The following is a 13,619-nucleotide window of genomic DNA, read 5'->3' as shown; positions in this document are numbered from 1 at the left end:
GGAGTGCCAGTTTAGGGGCCTTAAACAAAACCTTGAACATTTTTTTTTTAATTTTATTGCTGTTTTTGGTAAATATTGGGGAACTACTAGGTAATTATTTCTATACCCTCTAGCTGTAAGGTTTGATGGTTATTGAATGTGGACTTGGGAAGCATTACTTATATTCCAGAATTCCACACTAACTAACAACTCCTCAGTTTCATTCTGCTCCTTGTGTTTTAGTAAACTCTGGTTCATTTAATTTAGTGAACACCATCACTTTTTTGCTGTCTCCCGGATCCAAGTGAAAAAAGAATTGTAAAGGGCAGAGGGGAAAGAATAGCTTTAGTGCAGAGAGAAGAATGTTTCCTTTCTGAGGCGCAAAGGTGTCACATCATCTACATCCGGCTGTTTAATGGAAAATCCAGGTAGTAAAGACCAAAGAGGACAGATTTTGTGTCTTTGTCTTTTTATTTCTCTGTTTCTGCCAGTCAGATGGAGAAGACTGAATATGAATAATTGCATCTTATTAAGAAAGCCATTTTTGAAATTTTGGGGAATTTTGTTTCTTTTCCTCAAACAGAAAGGAGCGGATTTAAAAAAAATTTCAGTGACTTGTAAGTGATAAAATTAAAATAAACACAAAAATATTTTTATCACTTAAATTCAGGGTGAGCACTGAGTCAAATAATAAAATTGAAAACAAAGATCTTTATAATCAATACATAGCAATTATTCTTAGTGTCAAACTTCCATTAAAGGTTGAAGAAGAAAAGAAGCACAAAGGTAGTGAAGTGGAAGTATCAGAGAACATGTGCTATGCTGCTGATGAGAGTGGATTGTTTCAGCAGAGAACGAGTGGAGGAAACAGCAACCAGGAGTTTCCTGCTATGCAGAATGAGGGTTCTGATAGGTAATCCTATATCAATATTTAACAGCATGTCCCTTGTTATGTTCCTGTAAAATAATTTCTAACTTGAGCTAATGTTTGTGATGTACAAATTTTATATTTTACTAGAGATATAGTTATTTTTAATACTCTTGTTCTTTAGCCTTATTATAGAGTTCCTTTGTTAACATACCACCATGTTACATATTAGAGTATTCTGGATTTGACTGCATATTTGCCTTAATCAGTGGGTTGTATATTTAAATTTGTTTTGTCACTGATGAACATCCTTTAATTTCAGTTTGAGACTTCTTTCAGCATTTCTCATGAGGCAGGACTAGTGGTGATGAACTCCATCAGGTTTGCTTTGGGACAGTTTTTATTTCTCTTTCATTTCTGAAAGACAACTTTTCTGGAAAGAGTACTCTTGGCTGGCAGGTTTTTCTCTCTTAGCACTTTGAGTATGTCCATGAAGGGAGACCAAATTGCTGATGGTGGTGGGAGAACTGATGAGGCATCGGTCTTTCAGCTGTGATGCTGCTGTCGCCGCATCATGCGGGTGGTTTAAAAGTGAGCTCTCCTCTCCTGGCCAAATATTTCCTTGGTTTCTTCTTTCATGGTATATGTGCCTCATGTCATTTAAAATACCTCCTAAATTAAGTGTGGCTTTTTTCTGTGAATTCTCTTTTTCATTTATTTTTGGCTGCGTTGGGTCTTTGCCGCCGCAGTGCTTGTGCTTCTCAGTGTGGTGGCTTCTCTTGATGCTGAGAGTGGGCTCTAGGGTGCTGGCTTCAGTAGCTGTGGAGCACGGTTTAGTTGCACCCTGGCATGCGGGATCTTCCCTGACCAGGAATGGAACGCCTTCCCCCTTTATTGGTAGGTGGACTCCTAAGCACTGGACCACCAGGGAAGTCCCTAAATTCACCATTATTATATTTAGAAAGAAAACAAAAAATATAGTGTAAATCTATTTATGACTCCCATGTCTAAGAGTCAAGGTGCTTAGCCAGTGGACTCCAGGTTTTCAGGGTAGCCCTTGAAAGGTTGTTGTTGAATCATGCGAATACACCGGGATTCTTGGCCCCCGGAGGAGAAGAATTCAATCCGGGGCCAGAGACAAGGCTTGATTGCTCAGAGCTTTTGTGTAATAAAGTTTTATTCAAGTATAAAGGAGATAGAGAAAGCTTCTGACATAGGCATCAGAAGGGGGCAGAAAGAGTACCCACTTGCTAGTGTTAACAATGAAGTTATATAACCAAAGAATATCTGGAGGTTGTAAAGACCTCATCAGACCTACTCCCATAATTTACATTTTAAGATAACACTGTCCTCAGGCAAGATACATCCTTGTAAAGACCAGGTCTACTCCCATAATTAACATTTTAAGATAACAGGAGGTTGAATCCAAGACTGTCCTTAGGCAGGATACATTATTGTTATATAATCCTAAGGAATGTGGAGAAAGAAAAAAAAGTTTGTCCTTTCTTCCTCCTTCAGAATTCCAGACCCCTCTCTCCTTGGGGACCCCTAGACTGCCTATCAACCTGCCTAGGAAATGACTCTCTCATTCCCCCCTTTTCTTTTCGGAGAATTATGTTGCCTAGGGAAAAGGGGCATCATTCTCATTCCATAACTACTTCCGAGCTGACAAGGGGCGTTGTCCCTAAATTGGTGAGGCAACATATTCTCCTAATCCTCATATTGAGGATATCTGATCCAGGGACCCCAAAAGTAGCTGGAGGAAGCTACAGCAGTAGCAGGAGTTTGAGCAACTATTTGCAACTTAAAAGCTTTCATGCGGCTAGAAACAAATCTAGTTATACAATTACAGATGCAGAGAGCAAACGGCAAAAACACAACATTCAGAATCATAATTAAAAGTCATATTATGTCCATAGTTAAAGGGCGAAATGTTGCACCAGTCCATTTTAGGGTTGGTAGATGTCATCAGATGAAGAAGAGGCATCGCATGTGATTGTTGTCGAAGGTACTTACAGACTTGGAGAAAGTCTTTTCCTTGAAGTGGGGATGTCCACCACGGGAAGCCTTTCACTGACAAAGAGGGGAGTGCTCCGCAGACCCAGCAGTTAGACCGATTGTGGAATGTAGCATAGGAGTGAGCCCAGGACAGGAAGACATTGTCTTGAGGATCCAATGGCAGACTCAGGATATTTGGAGTCAGCAGAGGTAAGCTCACATAGATTATCAGGCCCATCCACTGCCCTTTGCTTATCTCTAGAGCTCAGGTCAGGGCCACAAGCTCCGCTAACTGAGCACTGGTTTCCTGGGGGAGAGATTTTGCTTCCAAAACCTGTTCAGCAGTCACCACTGCATAACCCGCTTTACGCTTTCCATCCCAAACAAAAGAACTGCCATCTGTAAATATTTCCATGTCAGGATTGTCTAATGGGGTATCCTTTAGATCCTCCTGAGCTGCATAGTTCAAAGTTAGGAATTGAGAACAATCGTGATCAGGTGTTTCATTTTCCTTCTCAGGAAGGAAAGTGGCAGGATTTAAATTTCCACAAACTTTAAGCTTATTTACTGGTCCTTCTAACAACAATGACTGATACTTAAGAAGCCTACTGTCTGTCGTCCAAATATTAACCTTAGAATTTAAGATTCCACTCACATCATGAGAAGTCAGTACAGTAAGATTTTGTCCATTAATTATTTTTAAAGCTTCAGGTGCTAATAAAGCCGCTGCCCCAATTACTTTTAGGCAGTGGGGCCACCCACGTGAAACTACATCTAATTCTCTGCTTAGATAAGCAATAGGTTGCTGGTGAGGCCCTTGGGGTTGTGTCAAAACTCCCAATGCCACACCTTTTCTTTCAGTGACAAACAAATTAAATTCTGACCCTGTGGGCAAGCTCAGAGCTGGAGCTTGCAGGAGAGCAGTCTGAAGAACCTTAAAAGCCTTTTGAGTTTCTGGAGACCAAACCAGTTTGTCGGTTTGGGCCTGCTGAGTTTCAGCTATAAGTTTATATAAAGGCCGGGCAAGTTCCCCGTAACCCGGAATCCAAATGCCACAGTAACCTGTGATTCCCCAAAATCCTCTCAATTGTCTTAAAGTCATAGGTAGGGGGTGATTTAGTATAGGCTTAATTCTCTCAAGACCTATGGCCCTTGTCCCTTATGATATGATTAGGCCCAGATATCTAACTGATTGTTGACAAAGCTGAGCCTTTTCTCTTGATGCCTTGTAACCACAGTCTGCCAGAAAGTTTAAGAAATCTTCTGAGGCTCGCGAACAAGCTTCCTCTGTCTCAGCACAGAGCAAAATATCATCTACATATTGTAACACCACTGCTTCAGATCTATTAAAGTTTTGTAGATCCCGTGACAAACTTTGTCCGAATAAGTGAGGACTGTCACGAAATCCCTGGGGCAAAACTGTCCAGGTTAACTGAGAAGCTGGCTGTGTAGGGTCTTCAAAGGCAAATAGAAATTGGCTTTCTTCCACCAAAGGCACTGAATAGAAGGCATCCTTTAAATCAATTACTGAGAAATATTTGGCCCGTTCAGGAATTTCAGACAATAGAGTATAAGGATTAGGCACCACAGGGTGTAAAGGAACTACAGCCTCATTTATTATTCGTAAATCTTAAACTAGTCTCCATTTACCATTCAATTTCTTTATACCCAAAATAGGAGTGTTGCAAGGACTGTTAGAGGGAATTTTAACCCTTCCTTAACTTTAGGTTTCAGTGGATACTGCTTCTTATGTGGAAGTACGTGTGGGTCTTTGAGCTTAACAACTACAGGAATAGCATTTTGTGCTCGGCCCACAGATTTTCCATCAGCCCATACTCTAGGATTTACATTTTGTTCAACTAAATTAGGGAGAGAAAGGGAGGGCTCCATATTCATGAAAACAGAGGCATGGACCTTGCTCAGTATATCCCTTCCCAAAACAGGTGAGGAAGATTCTGGCACGATCAGAAACTCATGTGAAAACAGCACAGAATCCCAGTTGCAGGATAAAGAATAACTGAAATAATACCTTTTGGCTCGTCCAGACAGTCCCATTACGGAAGTGGATGGGGAAGAAAGTGGGCCAGGGGCTTCAGTAAGCACAGAATAAGTTGCCCCAGTATCTAAAAGGAAATCGATGGATTGGCTCCCCACAATTATTAATACCCGGGCTTCCTCAGGTGTAATTAGGACGGGAGCCTGTGTGGGGACCCCCGGGCACCTTCAGTCGTGATTGTCTTGAGAGTCCGACCCCGGAGACCTACGCCTCTGGGGGCAGTCTCTCTTCCAGTGTGGTCCTTTGCAGATCGGACATGGAGCCGGGGGCGGCTTAGATGCCTGAGGGCCCGCTTGGGGTGCCCCTCCTTACCACAGTAATAGCAAGCCCATCCCTTTTCACCTGGGCCCCTTTGGGCATTTTTCTCAGGCTGTTTAAGAACGTTTTTCATAGCCATGACGAAGGCTTCCGCCTTTTCCTTTGTCTTTTTTTGCCTTTCTTTTCCTCATATTCCCTACCATAATAGACTGTCTGAGCCAGTTGTAACAGAGTATCTAAAGACTGATTTGGTCCATACGCCTGTTTTAATAGCTTAGGGCAGATATCTGGAGCTGACTGAGTGAGAAATCTATCCTTTAAGATCACTTTTCCCTCTTCACTTTCGGGATCAATCTCAGTGAATCTGCGAAGGCCTTCTCTCAGTCTATCTAGGAATTTACCAGGAGATTCCTTCTCCTGTTCTATGTCTGCCAATTTGTCATAGTTTAAAGGCTTAGAATGCGCCTGCCTAAGTCCTTCAAGAATACATCTAACAAAATGACTCTGATCCCATCTTGCTTTAGCTGTGTTGTAGTCCCAGTCTGGTTCTATAGTTGGGACCACCTGATTCCCAGTGGGGAGGGCCGCTATCTCGTTCTCCCTCTTCCCTACTGATTCATTACCAAGCCATTCATCTCCATAAGCAACCGCTTTTCCCAAAACTTGAGTCTTTGACTTGGGAGTCAGCGTTTGTCCCAAGATATACATCACATCCTTCCAAGGGAGGTCATAAAGCAGAGTAACACCTTTAAAAGCTCTAATATATTTTTCTGGGTCCTCTAAATAGTCTCCCAGATCCTCCTTGATTCTTTGTATTTCTTGATAAGAAAAAGGCTTATTAACTCTCACAGACTGATTATTTCTCCCTGTGGGTGTTTCATAAAGAGGCAACAGCTTGTGTGGCTGTTCCTCAGTCTCTCTGGCTGCTCTGTGCATATGATCCCAGGGATAGATTGGAGAGACCTGTTTTTCCTCTTCTCTTTATCTCCTGTCCTCCATCTCATCTCTTACTTCGATGGTCTGAGTTTCTACTGAAATCAGAGTAGTCTGAGGTCGTACTGAGACAGTAGTTGTTTGGACCTCCATGTGGGCAGTTTGAATCCCAGTTTGGAGTCCCCAGTACAGGGGCAGAGTAAGAGGACAGGAGGGAGCTGAAGATTTCACGCCCAAATCTATACCCTTAGGACATAAGTCTGGCATATTTCGCAGAGAGAAAAAGGGCAACACATATGCTACTTCTACCCATTTCCCTTGTTCCTTACAGAACCGGTCTAATTGTAGAACAGTATTATACTTAAGAGACCCTCCAACTGGCCACCATTCGCCATCCTCCAATGGATACCGTGGCCATGCAGTATCACATAGGAAGACCAGGTGTGTCTTCTTTAAGCCCTGGGGATCAAATCTATCCCAGTTTTTCAGGATACAGTTCAAAGGAGTGAGGCTGCAATTGTTAGCTCCCATCTGTAAGAGAGAAAAAAAGCGACCAGCGCCATTTTTTCTACTGGAGGCGTCCCTCCCTGCTCTAGATTGGGGTGTAGACAGACGTTACACCAAAGGCTTTTCCTTCCTGGTCAGACTTAGTCTGTCCCTTACCAACGCAGGTGCCATACTCGTCCCTCCCGGTTCTACCACCGACATGGGGTGGGGATGTACCAGGGGTAGACTTGATAGCATCCCTACTTGACGTCCAGCTCTTCTTCACCTTTAACCTTGCTTGCCTCTGATGTCACCCGGGGTGAATCAGAGTAACCTTCTGGAATGCCTCCCAAGCTAAGACCGCTGTGGGAAACATTCGTCACTTGAGTGCCTGTGCACGACCCTGAGTATTTCCTGACTACGATAAGACCGACACGAACATAAAACTGAGATGTTCTTTCCAAGCATCACCACACCAGTATAACAGCCTCCTCTGATCCACTAAGAGCCGGTGTTACCAAAGAAAAAAAAAAAAAACCATCGCAGTCCCAATCTGAGTAACCTTTAACCTCAGAGATGTTCTGGGAGCTAGAGCTCCATCTAGCTTCCGAACTTTCGATTCCTAGCGAGGCTAGGCTTTATTGGCTACCAATCCAAGTTTGGGACCTAAGCCACAGTACACAATAACAGTATAGATCACAAGTCCCTTGAAAGTCTATGATCCAATAGATTAGGTTAGTACTTCTAATTCCCAAGGAGTTATGAAATGGTCAAAGAGACCGAAAAGTTTGACCGAGAAAGGAGAGTTCAGTCCACATGCTTTGCCCATTTCTGGTCGGTTCCTGAAGGAGACATTGGGTGCCTCTTGGCATTGGCAGGTCGGTATAATGCCCCGACAGGTTTCTGCCGTAAGCCGTATGAGATCACCGTGGAATTGCAGAGCAGGGCTTCTTACTTGCTTCACGCAGGGCATGCCATTCATTCACACAAGCACACAGTAGAGTTAGTAAAGCACAGCAGAAAACGTGTTTGCTAAGAGAACAAAGAACTAAAGCTCCAAGGATCCTTACCTTGTCCTGAAGGATCCCGGACGAGCCCCCAAGATGAAAGGTTGTTGTTGTTGAATCACGTGAATCACCTCTCACCCTTGAGGTTCTTCTCAGTGTCTTTCCATATGCATCTCTCTACATTCTTCCATGTATTTTGTGCTCTTCCTTCCAGGTTCCTCGGAAACAACTCAGATGCCCTGTGCCTGATGTTTGTGCTCACATTCAAATCTCCAAGTAGAATGATTTTTCTCCCTTTTCTGTTTCTCATGACCTCCTTTCTTCACTTCTGCAAATCCTTCCTTATTTCACTTATCACTTTCATATGTCAAGTTGTATATATCATATTGTGTCATAATCATATCTGTGTTTGAAGGGAGAATTTGTTTTCTTGCATATGGTTGGTACTCTATAACTGTCTTGTGAATTAATCAATGACTTAAGATGGGTAAGAGTTGGAATTTTATAAGAATTGGTTGTTTTTTTATTTTTTATCAGTTGAATTATTAGAAAACATTGGCTTTTTGTGGACTTTTTAAAGTAGCGATCCTGGTGTGCACAGGAAGGAAGTAAAGAAAAAGAACGATGACAAATGGACACTGGAAGAATGTGTGACTGCACCAATATTTGAAAAGACCGATTCACTGACTGGTGGTCTGCTGCACGTGAATGATGACAGCATTTTAAGGGAAGTGGATCAGGGTGACGACAGGTACATTCTCTAGATTCCTTGTTTGTAAGGGAAGAAATATTAGCACTGAATACTTCTTCTGGAAATAGAGCAGCATTATACAGTGCTCAGGCCAAGACAAGAGATTGCTCAACTCTAGTGGATGAACACTGCTGGAAGGTTTAGGTGAGGACCGGTGCCTTTGGCTGGAAGTCATTTCAGTAAATAGTCTCCTTGGAAGCTGGACTGTAATGAATACACGTAATATTCAGTAGGGAATGTTATTGGGACAGGCAGTGAAGAACTGGATGGTAACTGAAGAGGAATGTGGAGTTCACAGGTGTTACTTGTTTTATGTTAAGAAGGGAGCTTTTAGAGTATGTATGCTATTGGAGGGAGAAGGCAATGGCAACCACTCCAGTACTCTTGCCTGGCAAATCCCATGGACGGAGGAGCCTGGTAGTCTGTAGTCCATGGGGTCGCTAGGAGTCAGACACTACTGAGTGACTTCACTTTCACTTTTCACTTTCACGCATTGGAGAAGGAAATGGCAACCCACTCCAGTTTTCTTGCCTGGAGAATCCCAGGGACGGGGGAGCCTGGTGAGCTGCCATCTATGAGGTCACCCAGAGTCAGACATGACTGAAGTGACTTAGCAGTAGCAGCAGCATGCTATTGGAAATGAGCCAGCAGGGGGCCTGTTTATTTAGTTTAGTCTTGTTTGCATTTCCAGTACTAGAAAGCTTATTGATTGTATGACATTATCTTTAAACTATTACCGGGAACTAATTGTACATACTACTTCTGTTCATGTATAGTTTATGGTAAGGGCTTGTTCATTGGTTCTGAAGTGTAATATTTCTATGTAATGGAATATGCAGATGATTGCTTAATTCTATCATATATAGATTTTCAAAAATTACATAATTGTGAATTTACAAACACTTAGGCTATACTGAATAGCATATGGTCATTCCTTGATGATTCTAGTTGATAGTAACATGCTGAGTAGCTATGATTTTGTAAGGTGCTCTGAAACATCACATCATATTAACTTCATAGTTGTTTATAGATTCCAGGGAAAAGGGGAAGATTTTGTTTATATTCAATAGAAAACCATTATTAGCAGTCTTTCACAAATTATTCCTTTTGCATGATAAAGATATAAATGACAAAACCCGTGCTTCCTTTACTAAGTGTGTCATTAACACATATTGTGTGCTCAATACATGTATGTCAGATGTATGTGAAACAGCAGAATGGGTGAATGAATGCCTATTGATGAATTTCTTTACAAAAAACAAAACTTTATTGACAGTAGATTTGCAGGCTTAGTGGTAGGCTTGCAAACCACTGAAGTCTTTTTAATTTTTGAGAAATATGTTTTAAAATTCAGAAATCATTATTTATAGCCATAGCTAGACCTGAAATAATACTATAGATTCATTTGCTGTCATATTACTTAAAAAGACTTTTCAATATTACTTTCTCAGCATATTTTGGAAGAGCGGTGTTGAAGCCAGACTTCCTGGGTTTGAATTCTGGGTCTGTTGGTGACATGCTGAATGGGCCTGGGCAAGTTCCTCAGCCTTTGTGTGCTCCATTTCTTCCTATACCTATCTCCCAGAATGACTGTGGGGATGAAAATGCCTTTAGGACATGTCAGGTGCTTCTAATAATGCATGGCTGATGCATAAGACGTCCTCAAAAAGCTAATATCTTGGTTATTCAAATGGATTTCTTTCTCAGAAGGACTGAAGGAATACCTCCCAGATAGGTCGTACTGCCATAAAAGTTAGTTCTTATGGAAAAGAACAGGTGCAAAAAACACTGGTATACTGTTTCCTATCACACAACGCAATAACTTTATGTTTTTCCTTTTCCTTGGATCTAACTTTAATACTTTATTAATATTACTGATATATTTTCTGTGTCCTTTAATGTTGCTCTTATTTATTTCTGCATGCTTTATAGATAATTACTTGCCAATGCAAAGAGTTTATATAAAAAAGAAAAGTTTAGGTATTGTTTGTATTTTTGAATATTTAATATTAGCCTGAAAAGAATCATTTGTTCTTTTAAGCCTGCAAGGAAAACACCGTATGAAAAGAAGAAGGTATAGTAAAAAAAAAAAAAAAAGAACTTTCAAAAATGTTATCCTTGTCAAAAATACTTTGTCAAAGGAATCGTGGTAAAATCGAAAATCTTCCTTTGTTGTTGAGAAGTTTACTTTGAACACATCATTTAGAAACACTGTTGATAAAGTTATCCTTTTGATAAAAATCTCTTCTTTTAAGAAATGTCTTTTTTTGTTTTGATAGAGATTTATCACCTCTGTACACTTGGTGTATTTATACATATTTTAAGGACATTGTGAAACAGTATTGTTTACATGTAGGTAAAAGAACAAATTAATTATGTGGACAAACTGGATGACTGAACTTAGTCATCCGAGACTGTTTCTGAGGATGGTGACGTGCTTTCCTCTACAAATTCCACATTGCAAGTAGAACCTCTCAACGTGGGGTGTAAAGGTAGGACCGCAGTGTAAATGTTAACGGAAAGCCTGTCTGTGTATAGAGGAGTGATATATGCACACCTTGTCAGTACTGCTTCTCGAGCCAGGGATATGCTACACTGCTGTGCATCTCAGAAGTTTGTTTTGCATTAAAAGGACATGAAAGTGAGTGTATACTCTGAGCCACAGGCCTATGATACTCTCACTCCCTGTACCTTCTGTTGACTCTTCTTTCCTGTGCCTTCACCCACAGTCAGGTCAGCATCATTTTCCTACTGGAGTAACTGAAATAATCTCAGGACTTCTTTCCCTGCCACTCCACCTGGCAGAACCTTGGTCTGCACAGCAATTGCAATTATTGCCTAGTTTTAAACATTCGGGTCTCATCATGCTACCCCCTTGCTTCAAGCCCAACTGTTGCCTCTCTTTGCTGGGTGGTTAAAGGTCACAATTGTGTGGTTCCATCTGGTTTTAGTTTTCACCCTTCTTTCTACATGAATTCTAGAATCAGCTTGTCTGCTGGTCTTAATGTTTTCATTTTCCTTCAGTTCAAAATACTTTGTACTTTCTCTTTTCATTACCTTTTTGATCCAAGGGTTATTTAGATCCTTGTGATCTAGTTTCCAAATATTGAGAGTTTTCCAGAGATCCTTCTGTGTTCTTGCTTCTCATGATTCATTAGGTGCATCCAGAGGGGCTCTGGTACTAGGGCTGATTATTTCCTGCCTTGGAAGCAAGAACTTGCTGACTATCCTGTTCATTCTGCTGGTACCTGGGAATTTTCCAGCCTGGTCATGAGAATAGATAGAATTCCTGGAACTGAGTGGGCACCAGTCACAGGTTCCTATAGTCTTTTCAGATGGTTTCTCCCTGGTCTCAGGTGGTTTCTCCCAGATGGGCTCTGTTCGTTCCTCTGCTGAATTCCTGAGGGGCTCCTCCTCAGATCTCCAAGGTCCTTTTTCTCTCTGTTCCACTCTCTCCTCTCCATGGTTCTGATCTGTGAACTCTGCGCACTTTGGTTTCACCAGACTGTCAGCTTCATCACCTCCTGTCAGGGATTCTGGCTAACTCAGCTTCCATTCCTTCTCCCCATGTTGGGGCCTGGAAATTCTCTCAAGGCAGTGAGCTGGGGCATTTCTTAGGCTAACCCCATATGTTTCCAGGATCATTGTCTTTCATTCCCTGAAATCCTTTGTCATGAAAGTCATTGTTTAATGTATTTTGTCGGCGTTGTTTTTGCTCGGTCCACTCAGGAAGGTAAATCAGTAGCTGTTCACTCTGTCTTGGTTAAAAACATAATGGCAACTGGAGACTGTCCACAGGGTTGTTCTTCCTACTTTACTTACTACTTCCTGCTCATCCTTCATTTCTCAGTGTGACATCTCTTCCCCAGGGAAATCTTTCCTGGACCCAGTCTATGTCAAGTTCTGTTATGTGATCATAGAACTCTCTTTTCTTAGAGTATCTATCTGAGTTCATAATTATTTTATTTGTCCTTGTCTCCTACTAGACTTCAAGCTAAACAAGACCCAGGGGCATCTGTTTTATTTGCAGAGCTTAGAATAATGTCTTCCACATTATAGACCCTTAATACTTGTTCAGTGCGTGGATGAGTGAATGTGAAAGGCACAGTCCTTTATACTCAAAAATTCCTCAAATTTTTTTTTTTGTTTCTATCTTTGTTTTCTTCATCATGCAGATTCTGTTAGCTTGTTGAAAATTCAGGATACAATTCTTTTGCATGAAAGATTGGTATATTTTCAAAGCAGCCAAAGAAGCCACTGTGAGCTACTTAGAGGAGAATTTTACAGAATGAAAAGTAAGGTTCGTGAGCTACAAAAAGAGCTGTCAGAAACCAAAGAAGTGAAATCACAGAGCATCAGAAAGTGGACTGGGAACAAGAGCTCAGCAGCTTGAGGTACTGTACACCTCGCTTTTAAAGAAATATTTGAACTATTGTTTCCTTTAATACTGCAGAGACGTAGACGTGTTATAAGGCTAAATTATCCTCTAGGATTTTACAGAGGAGAAAGTGTTACTTGTATTGTGGAGTGTGAAATTCTTGGAAATAATATAGCAGGTTCTTAACAGTGAATGCTTCTAATAACTTAATGTATATTTTTTCCAAATCATCATTTTCATGAGCATACAGAAGTCCACCATAATGGAAACCCCATTACATATTTACCAAATTGACTTTCAGTTGTTTTTCACTTTTCTGTATTCTATTTAATACTGCATGGAACACCTTTTCTATAAATTCATTTCTACCTTTCTAATTATTTTAAATACATTTTCTTTAATAATATCATATAATTTGGTCAAAGTATGAGAACTTAAAAATGGTCTGTGATCTATATTTCTAAAGTATTCTTAAGAAAGTTTATATTACTTGACATTCCCACCCACAGATTTATGAAGTAGCCATTTTTCTCAAGAGAAAATGAAAACAAAATTTATGTAGTTTTATTCTCAACCCTCTGCCTGAAAACAGTGACCATTATTAAGTGTTTTTCATTGTATTCCCCCCACGTTTACTATTTTAAACATCGTGAAGAGGGAACGAAAGTTATTGCAGCAGTGAATAATCTCATGGTTTTCTAAGAAGAGTTTTAAATTTTGCAGATTCACCTTAAAGCAAGAAGAAGAGCATAGAAGGAATGCCAAGATGTTATATGAAAAAATGAGGCAGCATTTAAGAAGAAAAGACCAATATAGTAAAGAAGTTGAAGTGAAACAGCACCTAGAACTCACTTTCCAAGCAGTAGAAGTGATAGTGAAGACAGAGAAATAATCTGAATCAGGTA

At 40.8% G+C, this 13,619-nt stretch overlaps 1 protein-coding gene across 1 annotated transcript in view; it reads left to right on the top strand.

Moving 5' to 3' along the window:
- Positions 1-13,619, top strand: part of LOC133248635 (ankyrin repeat domain-containing protein 26-like) — a 73,274-nt gene that overhangs the window by 51,454 nt on the left and 8,201 nt on the right. The window contains 3 exon segments of the mRNA XM_061419018.1: positions 741-892; positions 8,166-8,336; positions 13,438-13,588. Coding sequence (XP_061275002.1) covers positions 741-892; positions 8,166-8,336; positions 13,438-13,588 — 474 coding nt within the window.

This window comes from Bos javanicus, chromosome 5 (assembly GCF_032452875.1).
Source record: "Bos javanicus breed banteng chromosome 5, ARS-OSU_banteng_1.0, whole genome shotgun sequence".
In the NCBI taxonomy this organism is placed as follows: Eukaryota; Metazoa; Chordata; class Mammalia; order Artiodactyla; family Bovidae; genus Bos; species Bos javanicus.
The sequence above is the reverse complement of the archived record's forward strand: the minus strand, read 5'-3'. Positions and strand labels throughout refer to the sequence as shown.